This window comes from Stegodyphus dumicola, chromosome 10 (assembly GCF_044657685.1).
Source record: "Stegodyphus dumicola isolate Sdum_Otavi_A_Nest chromosome 10, ASM4465768v1".
Taxonomy (NCBI): Eukaryota; Metazoa; Arthropoda; class Arachnida; order Araneae; family Eresidae; genus Stegodyphus; species Stegodyphus dumicola.
In genome coordinates, this window is record NC_140777.1 from 185,715,036 (window position 1) to 185,729,809 (window position 14,774).

At 35.5% G+C, this 14,774-nt stretch overlaps 1 protein-coding gene across 1 annotated transcript in view; it reads right to left on the reverse strand.

The window, feature by feature from the left end:
* LOC118206023 (lysosomal phospholipase A and acyltransferase-like) overlaps nt 1–13,922 on the reverse strand; it is a 32,454-nt gene extending 18,532 nt beyond the window's left edge. The window contains exons 1-2 of the mRNA XM_085825998.1: nt 13,649–13,922; nt 6,626–6,782 (exon numbers count right to left, since the gene is read on the reverse strand). Coding sequence (XP_085682124.1) covers nt 6,626–6,782; nt 13,649–13,760 — 269 coding nt within the window. The 5' untranslated portion in view covers nt 13,761–13,922. The remainder of the gene's footprint in view (nt 1–6,625; nt 6,783–13,648) is intronic.
* Between the last annotated feature and the right edge of the window lie 852 nt (nt 13,923–14,774).

Below are 14,774 nucleotides of genomic sequence, written 5' to 3' on the forward strand. Positions count from 1 at the left end.
TTCCCAAGGTGGGATTTCAAAATTCTGTACTGCTTGGGAGCGCATATCAGAGAGAGAATGTTCCTAAATGACAGGGCGAACTCTTAAAGGGAGTGAGTGAGTGAGAGATTATGGCGCAAAACCAAAGATGATTATAGCGCGCCAAACACGAGATGGGATGATTACAAATGATGAAATTAAAATACAATAATTAAAAACAAGTAGACAAATGTACCAAATCCAGAGGATGAAGTCATATAAAAACAAGTTAAAAGCACACATTAAAATTCAAGACAAAGTCTTCAAAACAAATTACATTAGATAATAAGAGCCAGTCTCTTTTAAATAATAAAATAAATTAATATTGACCTCTCTTCCGATTAAATGGTCGAGAGTTAAGTCACAGCTATTAAAATATTTCTGACGAAGACTATTAAAACATGGACACTCAATTAAAATATGACGGACAGATAGACAAACATTACAATTTGAACAAACAGGCTCATTCTCAGCTTTTAAAAGGTAGTTATGTGTTACTCTAGTGTGGCCAATTCTGAGGCGAGTCAAAAGAACTTCCTCCTTACGATTATTGGTTAATTCCCAATGCTCAATTCTAGGCTTTACATGTCTTAATTTATTTTGAAGCTGAACATCCCAAAGTTGCTGCCATTTTTTTTCGGATCTTGTTTTTCACAACACAACAGATGTCTCCAAAAGGGAAGAGACGGCTGGACAGTTCAACAGCACATTTCGCTGTGATATCTGCCAGCTCATTTCCTTTTATTCCCACATGCCCGGGAACCCAGCAGTACAGGACTTCATATCCACAACATATATATTATTAAGTTAAGAGTTTATATGTAACTTAAGAATATCCACTATTACTGGATTTTGAGTGTTAGAAAAAGCTTCTAATGATTTAAGCGCACTATAGGAGTCTGTAAAAATTATAAACTTTTTGTGGCAGAGCCTTGAGATGTACAAAAGACTATAATATATCGCAGTTAGTTCGGATGTTAAGACAGAGAAATCACGGTGCAAGCGTCTGCCCTCCATGTGATCTTCAATTACAAATGCCATCCCAACATGATTTTCTGACTTGGATCCATCTGTATAGACTGCAAGATAACTGCTAGATTTGTGCCTGTGCTCAGCGAAGAGTCATCTGTATACGATCTCGTTAGCGCTTGCCTTCACGTGATGTTTGAAAACATCAAGAAGCTGAATCCGTGAATTTACCTAAGGTGGTTTTTCAAAGTTCTGTACTGCTTGGGGGCGCACATCAGAGAGGGAATGTTTCTCAATGATAGGGCGAACTCTTAAAGGAAAGGTAGGAATACAGGATGGACGTGTTTCAAATAATGTACTGCACTCATTATCAAATAAGCATAGCTTATTAGGATGTTCAGGTTGAGATAGAATATTAAAATATTGCAAAAGGGACAATTGCTCACGCCTCAGATAAAGTGATGGTGCGTTAGAGTCAACATATAGGCTCTGGACAGGAGAAGTCCTGAAAGCTCCTGAACAAATCCGCAGAGCTTGATGCTGAACAGGATCCAGTTTTAACAAAACAGATGAGCGAGCGGATCCATAAACAACTGAGCCATAATCCAGTCTAGAGCGGATAAGCACTCTATAAATGCGAAGCATGGAGCAACGCTCTGCACCCCAGGAGGTGTTCGCCAACACTTTTAAAATATTTAGTGTTTTTAGACACTTCTTTCTCACGTTTAAAACATGAGAAAGGAAGGTCAATTTTCGGTCGAACATCACTCCTAAAAATTTTACTTCGGGCGTAACTGGAATAATTGTACCATTCAGATATAACTCAGGCTCCGGATGGAGACCTTGCTTCCTACAAAAGTGAACAGTTTCTGTTTGGAAAAAGTAAATCCCTGTTTGTTTGACCATTCTTGGATCTTATTCAGAGCTATCTGCAATTGCCTCTCTACGTATCTCATGTCTGCCCCTCGACAGCTAATCTGCAGATCATCAACATATAGAGATCCCAAGATGGTGGAAGGAAATTCTTTTAGTACAGAGTTTATTTTTAAACTAAACAGGGTTACACTAAGCACACAGCCTTGAGGCACACCCTCTTCCTTTTGAAAAACATCTGAAAAAACAGAGCCAATTCTTACTTGAAAAGTTCTAGTGTTCAAGAAATTCTGAATGAAAATTTGTAGGTTGCCGCGCAAGCCACTCTCATGAAGATCGCGAACTATACTGTATCTCCACGCCTTATCATAGGCTTTCTCAATGTCGAAGAATACCGAGACAAGGTGGCTTCTTCTTACAAATGCTTTTCGAATGGAAGTCTCTAAGAGGAGCATGTTATCTACGGTTGTTCTCCCCTTTCGAAAACTGCTTTGATAAGGTGATATAATATTATTCTTTTCCAAGAAGTAGACTAGGCGGCTGTTTACCATTTTTTCAAACAGCTTGCATACGCAACTCGTAAAGGCAATTGGCCGATAGTTGGAAGGATTCCTCGGATCTTTCCCTGGCTTAGCAATAGGAATTACAACAGCTCTCCTCCATGCACTGGGAAAAGTATGCTCCTTCCACACTCTATTGTAAAGAGTGAGAAGGGCATTCAGTGACTTATAGAACAGATGCTTTAGCGTTTCATAATTTATGCCATCAAAACCCGGAGAAGACCTTTGTGTCTGCAACAAAGCTCACTTTAATTCCAGCATACTAAATGCTCTACTATAAGGCTCAGATTTGGAAGAGTTGAACGCGATGGGATTTATTTCAGAGTGCTGCTTGATAGAGAGAAATGCAGGTGAATAGTTTCTGCTGGAAGAAATGGCAGCAAATGTCTCACCAATAGTATTCGCAATTTCTTCTATGGAGCTAATCACTCGGCCATCTTTTTCCAAAAAGGAAAATGAGTGGTCTTTATATATTCCACATGCTTTTCAAACTCTTTCCCAAACCCGCTTACTAGGCGTAGAGGATGTTATTGACGACACATATGAAATCCAGGAATCCCTCTGGGTCTGCCTTCTTAATTTTCGTGCATTTGCTTTGTCTCTTTTAAATGCTATGAGGTTTCGCAGAGTAGGATATCTACGAAAAATACCCCATGCTTTTTTCTGTTTTTTCAGTGCTTCATGACAGTTGCTATTCCACCACGGTTTCGAATATTTTAGTATTTTTCCTGATGTTCTAGGAATCGAAAGCATAGCTGCCTGAATAATAGTATTAGTAACAGCTTCAACAGCGTCATCGATATGCACATCTTCTACCATTTCCTCTGAGAGCTCTGCAGAGAAAGAGAAGACTTCCCAGTCTTCCCTCTCCAGTATAAACCAAGGGAGTCTAGACATGGGGTTTGCTCCTCTTCGTGCAAGAGACACCAAAATGGGATAATGATCACTGTTGTACAGGTCATTTCCGACACTAAAAGTGCAAAATGGCTACAGAGATGGTGAACAGATGGCAAGGTCGAGAGCGTGGAATGTCCTTGAAGGCTCATGGAAGTACGTATCCTGCCCATTATTCAGGAGACAAAGGCTATGATCTTCGATCATCTGCTCAATTTGTCTTCCTCGGCAATTTGTATCTTTACCACCCCAGAGTGGACTATGGCCGTTAAAATCTCCTATTATTATAAAAGGTTCAGGCAGCTGATCTATGAGATTATTTAAATCTTCCTGATCAATGTGCTCATTTGGAGGCAAATACAGAGAAACGACTGTAACAACAATATCAAAATTTGTTTGAGTAGCGACAACTTGGAGGGATGTCGTCAAAGAAAAGGAACTTGAGGGATAGTCGAGTGAAGTGAGAAGACCTACACCTTCACTGGCACGCTCACCTGCAAGGTTATCCTTTCTGACGAAAGAAAACCTCCGAAGTTTTGCATGTTGTTCTGGTTTCAGATTTGTTTCCTGTATAGCTAAGCACACAGGATGATATGCATTTATTATAGATTTGATGTCAAGCAAATTTCGGTGGAAACCGCGACAGTTCCATGACACGAAGGTGGCCATTATGAATGTTTTTTGCTTTTTCTGTGCTGTTCTTTTGTTTTTCGTGCAAGTAGATGCCTGGGAACTTCTAGACCCTCTTCTACTTCCATAGTGTCTGAATCCGCAGATTCAGAAATCATATCGTCAAGAGAGCTATTGCTAGGACTTCTATTTTTATTAATTATTTTGTGACTTTCAGTTTTAGGTTTAGTTTGGGACTTTCAGTTTTAGGTTGACTGTTTCTTTTTTTTTTTTTTTTTTTTTTTTTTTTTTTTTGTATCAAATGAGTTGCATTTTTCTTTTTCTTGGTGGATGTAGTCGGTTGGGTTTTATTTGGTACAGTCTGCGTGCCTATTAATGTTTGGGTGGCAATGCTACATGTTGTTTTAACTGCACTGGCATATGATTTGTTTGATTGGAGCTGTGTGCTTTGAACTAGTTTTCTGGCTTCTGCACACGAGATGTTCCTGGTAACTTTTGCAGTCTGCCCTTCTTTTTCGGATTTCCATTTTGGGCACAGGCGTGAAAATGCTGGGTGCTCACCCTTGCAATTTATACAAAGAGGCGCAGCGGTACAATTTTCAGAATTGTGGCCAATTTGTGAGCATCGGGCGCATGTGAGGCTGCCACAACAAGACATCTTAGAATGGCCGAAATGCTGGCACTTGAAACATCGCATAGGGTTAGGAATATATGGTCTTACAGGAAGATTTAGATATCCAGCCTTAATATTCTTATGCAGATCAGGCATGTTGAAGGTCAGGATCACGTGTTTCGTGTCAATCAACTGGCCTTCCTTTCGCATCTTGATCCGCCTAGCACCACAGACATTTTGGTCAGCTAACTCGGAGACGAACTCTTCTTCTGAGACACACAGAAGGTCAATCTCCGAGATCACACCTCTACAAGTATTAAATGTTTTGTGCACTGACACAGTTATAGATATTTCTCCAAATTTGGTTTGTCGGGAAAGAGAAGCAGACTGGGTGGCCGATAGGGTATCAATAAGCAGGTCTCCTGATCGGAGACGCTTTATGTTCCTTGGCTCACCTATACACAAATGTATATATTTGCTTAACGAGAAAAGGAGACATCTTTTGCAGTTCACCAGAAGGACTAGAGACAACGAGGAAGCAAGGATTTTAAGAAGTTTCCTTGGCATTTGAATTGGTACGGATCTTGTTGCTAATCGTTTTGTCAACAATTTCAATATCTTTGGAATTTGCATCTGTACGGATCTTCTTATTGATGGATTTGTCGACTATTTCAATATCTTGGTTGGTTTCATTCGACTCGGGTTTTTTTAAGAATAAATAGAGAAGCCATATTTAAGAAGAAAAGATTCGGGTCTGACGACCCCGCCCACCACGGAGCCCAACAAGGGAACACAGATTCCTGTGTTAGGGCTAGCTGGACCTATATGCAAACTGAAGCCCCATAGTCGGCTTTCCCGAAAGCAGGTACTCCCAAGAGCTTGACCCCAAGCCACTGACACAAGGACTAGTGACCAGCCGATTGACACCCGTGAGGACGACTAAGGTGCCTCCCGTTTAGCTGAAGCGGAGGCCAAAGCAGTGTGTTGGGGACAGTACCTCGCCCCTCAACTACCAGGACCCTCCTTTCCAGTGACACGGGTCTCCACGCACGGCAAACACGTGGGCAGTTTTCTTGCCACTCGAGAACTAGAGACAAGGGCTGTTCCAGTTTCTTGTGACGAGCCCCAAACTCCGTAGAGAGAAACCACGAGGGAGAAGAGAAGGGGGAAAGTTCCAGCCAAGAGGAGAGGAGACGGAAAAGAGGATAGATCACTGAGGCTCCAGGATCGTGACGCCCGTCTCACCAAGAAGATGATCTCCTGAAGGGCTAGGGTTCCTCGGGATTGCCACACCCGTAATCACAAAAGTGAGCCCCCTGAGGGCCAGACAAAGAGAGAAGATTGGATGATTGATGATGATACTGCCACACTGACAAAAAACATATATATTTCAAATAACGGCAGATGCTCAATAAGTTAAACTCTTTAATTAAAAAATATTTACAGGTAATATTGAAAATATCAGAATTTTACCTTAGGGATTTTGCAAAATTGAAAAATAACACAAAATACCAGTACTGCAATCACCAGTTGACTTCTATGAAAGATAGCACTAAATGTAACTTTTTCCTCACTGTCATAAACATATAAACATCCCGACTCTTCCTTTATTGAAACAATTCAAAACATACTGGGGTAAGAATGAACCAATAGTTGGCTACTAGAAATACATGCTAATTAAGAAATAACTTTTAAAAAAATATTTTTGTCAATTGCTATATACAATGAAGATTTTAACAATACAATAGGGTATATTTAATTGTTAAGTCTAGAAAATTGGCATGGCATTCAATGTGTTAAAATAAAAATTTATAGTACTTTCTTACTAGAATGGCCACTACATGGGCTTTTAGCAATATTTAAAATTAATATGGTGGAATTAAATAAGTTGCATTTTACAAACTTGATGATTAAATTTGCCAGATTTGGTGATTTGGAGCAGTGGCTAATTCATTAAGAAAGTACCAAATTTAACTCATTGAACTCATATATTATTATTATATAATAGCAAAAATAATCTCCAGTGCTTTCTTAATGGAATCTACACACAAATTTTCATAATTATTACCTCATATTGTCAACCCAACAATCAACAACATATGGAACAAGTAATTCAAGATTCAACCATAAACTAAAATAATTTTCTGTCTTCTTATTGCAGAAATAATGAACAATTTCTGGCTTATCCAATTTTGCCTCCAACTGACTACCTCCATCACCGGGCACTGCAAATAAATATTTATATAAAAAAAATAGAGATCAAATATAAATGATAAAAGAAAAAACATATTTTTGTAGCATAATGCAAAAATTAGATTTATTTAAATTTCATTTATTTTTTACTCATTTTCACATGCAGAAGTTATAAATTATTCATACTTTAAATATTAAATACAAAATAATTTTTAAATACCAAGTTGGCACCACGATTATCGTCAAGTTCATGTTTAATTCATACGCTTTTTCATGATTGCTTTCAATATAGGCATCAGAAGTATTTTCTCATTGCAAGGACATTCACCACATGGGCTCTGCAAGATATAATTTATGATAATGGCAAACCGTACCTCACTGACTTTTATTCTGCCACTTAGGAAAGCCCTCACAGCCTTTCAACATTTTGTAAATGAGCAGCTGTTATTAGCTCAACTAAATTATATTTATGGGGTAGAGTAGACTTTAAGGTACCCCTTTTATTATGGCAAAGTTGTTTGATTTATCGTCAAGTTGTTGTTTCATTTATGGTAGCCTGACTAGTTAAATGTTATGGAAACCCTATTGTGACGTAATCGGGTGCATGATTCTGGGAATTTTTTAATCATAGAATGTTTTGTAAGTGTTTTTGTGTTGTGTGTTGGTTTGATTCTTTAGACAGTAGAATGGCCAAATATAGTAAGATTAATTTGAAGTTTCTGTACGACTTGGAGTGAAAGGGGAAAAGAGCTTTAATTGACTGGTGTGTAAATGAAGGTTTACCTAGTAGCCATTATAAGTGTCCTGTATGTAGGAAGGATATGCATCTAGTCAAATGTAAAAACCGTTTAGATGGGTTTGTAGGAAGAAAGGTTCAGAAGGTCACTATGTGAAGCGTTCGATCAGAAAGAGTACCTGGTTTGAAAAAAGTCATTTGAGTATGATTTATATTTTGATTTTTACCTGGCTCTGGGTGTACAAAGCGAATTTGAAAATCATGGTAAGTGAATATTTGCTTTTGGTAGTGCTTAAATGTATAACATGTTTTTCCTTTCTTATGTTATTTTATTGTTTGCTTTAAAATGTATTTTATTGAAATTATGTATTTTTTGTGTGCCTATACTGTAGAATTTGGTGCTCCTTTGATTTTTTAAGTGAAAATATATCGATGTGTACATGGACAAAGTAAAATGAGTGTGCAATGCAAGTTTGTGCAATTCTGGGATTTTTTTTAAAGTGAAAATATGTCGACGTGTAAATGGATAAAGTTAAAAGAGTGCGCAATGCCATTTTTGTGCAATTCAGGGATTTTTTTTTAAGTGAAAATAGGTCGACGTGTACATGGATAAAGTCAAAGGAGTGTGCAATGCCATTTTTATGCAATTCGGGGTTTTTTTTTTTAAGTGAAAATAAGTTGATGTGTACATGGATACCGAGTTCGTGCAATTGTTTGTCTCATTATTTTGGCTTTGTGTAGCAAGCCAAAATAACGAGTCAAAGAATTGCACAAAATCGGTATCCATGTACTGCCAAAAATCGCCAAGGGGTACTCTAAACTATACTTTTACCTATTTATGATTCACGGTAAAATGTCTTTAACCTGCTTTTTTCTATTCGTCTGTTTTATATGCTCACCAAAGTCTATATAAATCAACAATCTTTCTTGTACATGAATGATGGCTTCTGTCATGAAAGCGGCTGTTTCTTTATTTGGAACCTGAGTGAAAAAGAATTCACAACTTTTAGGCATAACCCTCAAAATGTTCTGTATCTGTCTTGCTGGCAGTTTGTTTTTGTACCCTGTACAAACTGATTTTCATTTACATTCACTATTTCTTAAGGGCCATGTATTTGCTTATTTGGTTGTCAGATTAGATATTGAGAATTCATCTCTCTCATAAAATTCCAGTCAAAAACTGTATTTCTATAAAGGCTGAGTTGCTTCTCCCACAACTTGACATTAATTCTTTTACCCAATAAATAAATAGCTGCGCTATTACAAAAAGTATTCTGAAACCACTGAAGCAGTAACTGAAACGTATGCCTTTTTCTTCACTAGCACCTTTTCCCATTGCCCCTCCAAATGGACGAGGAGTTTTTGGTGCACTATCTGAAAAGTTATATACCTCAGACACAAAGATTTCGCAAATGGAAGTTTAAATTCAAAACATGCTTCTAAAACCAAGTGACCTAATAAAATGAGAAACAGGAAAGCAAATGGATACAAAATTGAGGTGATTCCAGATGTGAAACAAGGATAAAATTAAAGAATGAATGACCATAATGAAAAAGTAGTATCCAAATATGTATAATGCCTATCACAGTACAAGATGCTTTGAGGATTTCACGCATAACATGTTATCCTTTATCAATGGTAACAATAATGATGAAATCACAGACATTTTTTATGATCAGAAGCACAATTAATTTATTAAGGCCATAAATAAAAAAAATTTAAATAAACTTTTTGAATTAATTTATTTAGAAATTAATTATATGTAAATACACACAAGATAATATGAGCCATAAGCACAGAAAAATAGCATATTTTGCAAATTTTTTGTATAAAAATAAAATTATTTTAATCTAACTACAGGTGCAATTGATTTATTTAGAAAATAAATAAATAGCATTAATGTGCATAAAAGAAAACATGCGTTAAAGAATCGAAGCATCTACTTTTAAACTTAATTTAGATATTAAATAAATAGCATTTATATATATATATGGAAAAATAAACAGCATAAGCGCATATTCAAAACATCTACTGGCAAAGTCGTGATCATCAGCACAAAGATTTTTCTGCAAACTCACATGACACCCAAAGCAAAGTATCTACTAACAGAAAGAAAATATCCCTTCCTCCCTATCTTAGTTAACACCTGAACTTGCAACCTAAACAATCTTCCTACTGCTTGGTACTTATCACCCAAGTTGCCAAATGCAATTTCAGGAAGTTTACTGAGTGCCAGTTATCTGAGTATCCCCCAAAACGTTACCATATACAGTCAAAAGTCGTTAATCCGGACTCGTCGGGACTTCGGTGATTCCGGATTATAGATTATCAGTTTAAATCTCGTAAGATGGCATGCAGAAATTCTAAAATTAAAAATATGAAACCATAATTTATGAAATAAAGAACAATTATGATCTAAAGGGTATTAAAATTTACAAAAAAAACTTAATATTTATTTGTTTACTTTATTAAGTATTTCTTTCAATGTAAGTTGTTTAAGTTGCTTCGTTTTATGTGATAATACTTTCTCTTTAATTCTATAAACATACATAATTTCTTGTTCAGTTACAAAGTTCCGCTGTTCAAGTCCCGTAATTGCTGTGTCGAGAATACCGACTAACTTGTCAATCAAAATTTTTTCGTTTTCACCAACCTCTCTGTCACCTTCTTCGTGTCTTTATCCATTTTTTGCAGCAATTCCACTTTTTGTTTGATGGATATCGAAACATACTTTCGTTTTGTAGATCCTTTGGGAGCTCCAGCATCGGAAATTCTATTTGACATAATCGAAAGTTCAAGTTTACTTTTATAAAATTGCTCTTACAGTCTGCAAAAATAATAAGCCACATCCAATTCGAAGATTAAGGAACAACGCAATCATCAACATTAACTGAAATAAATAATTAGATAATTTGCGCAGTCGTAAAGGTCTTACTCGCATGCGTAAACGCCCATGCGCAGAAAGTTTTTAGCTTTGAGGTCCGGATTATGGGTGTCCGAATTAACGACTTTTGACTGAAAACGACCGAATTAACGACTTTTGACTACAAAATGTAATATAATTATACAAAATGAAATATGTATTTGAAAGTCGTCCGAATTAACGACTTTTGACTACTTGAAAACTATGGATGAACTGTGATGAATTAAATAGAAATTAAGAAAGAGTAAACTTGAAAATTTACATCATCTACTCAGTCACAGGGAGAAAAAAGCAAAATTAAGTCAAATATAGAATGTTTCTTTATATAAATCAAGATGTTTAAAATGCACATTTGTACTAATTCAGCATTAGATCTAAGTTAATAGCATTAGATCTTAAGTTTGAGCAAAGTTAAACTTTGCATTCTAGATATGTATTTGAAAAAGCGCTATTTTTATGGTTTACACGAGTTTTACTCAAACACTACTACGCACAATACTTCTGTGAAATTCATATGCTACATCCAGATTATAAATTTAAGTACTTTAACAAAAACGGGGGAAAAAATAATAATAAAAAAATAAAATAAATAAATAAATAAATTCGATGAATTCTTTTTTGGGAACAATAAATGCTGCCCATTTTGAGTTGAATTTGACAGTTTATGACAAAAGTTTAAAAAAATGGATAGTTCAACACAAAGGAAATTTTGGTATTCTACTGTTATCGAAACCGGGTTCAAAATGTATGTATGTATGTGTTACCGTGAAACACCGAAATTGGAGAATGTCGACTTTCACCGGAGAATATCAACATTCACCAAATGCATCGGTGAAAGACCGAATATTTCACTACATTCTTGTATATTCGGACCCTCACCGGTGTATGTCGACAATCACAGATATGCTCTGGTGAAAGTCGAAAAGAGAGGTCATAAAGTGCCATAATAGTTTAAGTTGTTGCAATAAATAAGGTTTGAATCACATAATTACTGTTATTTTATTTGGTTAAAAGTTTACAATCGGGTGCCCCTTGTTTTTTGGCGATTCTTTTTTGATGCCAAGATCGGTGCCAGGAAGACACAATTTCAAGATGGCCGCTACACAAAACCAAAATAAGAAAGCAAAGAATTGCATAAACTCTGTGTCCATGTACACATCGATCTGTTTTCACTTAAAAAAAAATCCCAGAATTGCACAAACTAGGCATTGCGCACTGCTTTAAATTTGACCATGTACACATCAATTTATTTTTTCAAGCACTTCCGCAGAGAACCCGGTAAATGTAAACATCGCAAACTTTGGCGATAATAGTTCAAACTTGGTAACCCATTGGATTTATCCTATTCGCTTGTTCAAAGTTTGCAACCATTCCTCTTGCGTTTATTTTGTTGAATTAACACTGTCGTTGTTCGCATTTGCAGATTTATATTATTCTTCTCTTATTTATTATTATTTTTTCTGAATTTTTAACAACGAATAGATAGAAATATTTTCGTAGATAGATGCTGGTTCTCGGTTCGGGATGAATGCTAATTTGTAACACGGCTGTTCACGTTGTGTTCTTAATTAACAGCTCTAAGAACCATGAGGTTTCCAAAGTCTAAAATAATTTGATTTCGTAGACCGCAAAAATGTGCATGTGCATTTTAAATGATTAAGTAATGCTTTTATTTTTATTATTGGTTATTGGCATCTAAAATTATGAGAATAAATCAATTTTTATAAATAAAATTTTAACAAGATAATATATTGTTAATGCTTTTCTAACAATAACCTTTCAGAGGATGGCAGGTGTGACATAAATAGATGATTAAATTGAAATAAAAAAATATTATTGATTGTTTAAGATGACAGAATAGTTTGATGCATCACCATGGTCATCAAAATTAGCAAACCACTGCTGGTGTAAGGAACATATTGTTTTCTGTGTTAACTGGAATTTAAGACAATTTTTTTTTCGTATATCACGTTTAACCTGTTAATTTCAGTATATTAATACCAATTTATATTTTTTAAATGAATTTTTATTTCCGTTATAAATGCTTATATATTGTCTTATGCTTAATAATATATTCCTTTCTGTGCTAACTTGAATTTAATACAAATTTATTTTCGTATATCACGTTTAACCATTTAGTTTTACATCTACATGCATATTATCTGTGAATTTTTACTACCATATGCTTAATATACTGTTTTATCTGCTAACTTGAATTTACATGCACTAAAAATCACGTTTACGGCTCGGCTCATCGCGAGCTTGGCGAGTAAGAATGCAACGACGCCAACGGGTTCTTTCCCGAAGCGCCAACGGGTTCTCTGCGGATGAAAACCCTTATTTTTATTTAAAAAAAATCAGGAGGCTAAAGCAAAGTTAAACTATCATGGTAACCAGAAATGAGATTTCATCGCCAAAATTTTACAAAAAATTGTCGCTAATCGAAGGGGCACCCAATTCAACACTAGAGCCTATTAGAACGTACTGTACAATTAAGTAAGTTTTTAACTTCTATTATTTTCCTTTCTCATTTTGAATGTATTGTGTGTTTTAGGTTCTCATGTTCTTAATTCAAGTCTCAAGTGCATTTATTCGCGACTGAATTACGGAGAAGAAAATATAATATTGTTATATGTTCAACATTGACCGGTGTAAGTCAGAAATATGAGTATTTGGAAAATATTTCGGACACACACCAAGAGACTATGTGAATGTTGACATTGACCGGTGAAAGTCGACATTCTCCAGATTTCGGTGTTTCACCGTAACATATGCATATACACATAGATATGTACATACATGCATCCATATATACATTTCTAAATACGGTCTGAATGTGTATTTCTGATGTGATACTGACAGTCTTTGCAGTTTTAGAGGGAAAAAATCACGAACTTGTATTGATAACGCTGATAAAAGAACCTGACTATTTTAGTACCACCTTCATGCATAAGTGGAAAACACGAAATATACGGTTCAAAGCACCAAGTTAAACCAAATTTACTTAAGAACATTTCTAATGATTCCAAACACTGAAAGTTAATTTTGAATTTAACAAGGAACAGCACATCTATTTCGTCAATTTAAAACATGCACTAAATGTAGGATGGCACATGCATACATTTAAAAAAGGCATATCGAGTAAAAGTGAAGGGAAAAAAAGAGAGTAAGAAATAAAAAAGAAAAATCGGTTTCTTTACAATCATCAGGTACATTTTAAGAAGTTATGAAATTCATACCTAATATCACGGGGCTATGCCGATCGGCCTGTCGTGCCGTAACATGTAGCCGTAAGAATGCCAGGAAAACTATACTAGCAGCTAAAACAGAAATGTTACATGAACTAAACATTGCAATTCGAAGATTTATGAGCAACAACTATATAATAACTACAAATCTGAAGCGGCGGAGCTTAAAGAGAAACGGGCTAGTTCAATTCTTTGGGTAGTTTACAACAACGTGCAACTCTCTCTCCGGTAAAAAATTTGTGTTTGTTGCCATTCTGTTGACATCACGTGGGTTGAGATGGTGCGATATTACGTCGATCTGTTGCACAGCTTTTTTTTTTTTTTTTTAATTTAAATTTTTTATTTAAATTATTTATTTATTTTGTAATATCTGAAGCTTTTGTTTGGTATGTTCCTCATTCCAGCTATTATGAAATTTATTGCAAAGTATATCAAAAATAAAATTCTGCAGCGCAAATCCTGCTCAGTAATATGTGGAGAATTTCTTTTCATTTCTTTATATTTCTCTAATTAATGTGACAATGCGTGTTTCCTGAATATAGATTCTCGAAGATTTGAGTAGCAAATTGATGAAATTGTATTAAGTAGTGTTCTATATTTTAATATAAATTTATTTAAGAAAGAGTCTGAAATAATTTTAACGCAAACTCTTTCGATGAGAAAATTTTTTACTAACTTTAAAAAGGTATTCGCAATCATGAGAAAATGATTATTTTTTTTTTTTCACTACTTGGACCCAGTAAGTCATTTCCTATAAATTCATTAGAGAAAGTGGCTTTTATGCTATTTAAGTAACCGCGAGCTGTAATTAATAGTGTTAACTAATTAACAAAAGTTGCAAGATTTAACATGTTGAGTTGCAAATTTTGGTAGTTGTAAGAAGAAATAACAAGCTTCTTGAACTCTCTGAACTGTGCTTCTTATCTTAAAATGGCCTGGAATTGGCGTATCATGGAATGATGTGCCGATGAGCGTCTCAATTCCGACCCAAATCCTTGGGGTTGTCGTAGGAATTGGTGAAAACTTCTTGGCGAGTTGAACCAAGCAAAATCCTAGAATTTCTAAGCAGCCAATGGCGTTGCAGAGGATTTCGGGTTAAAACGGAAAAGCACGTTGT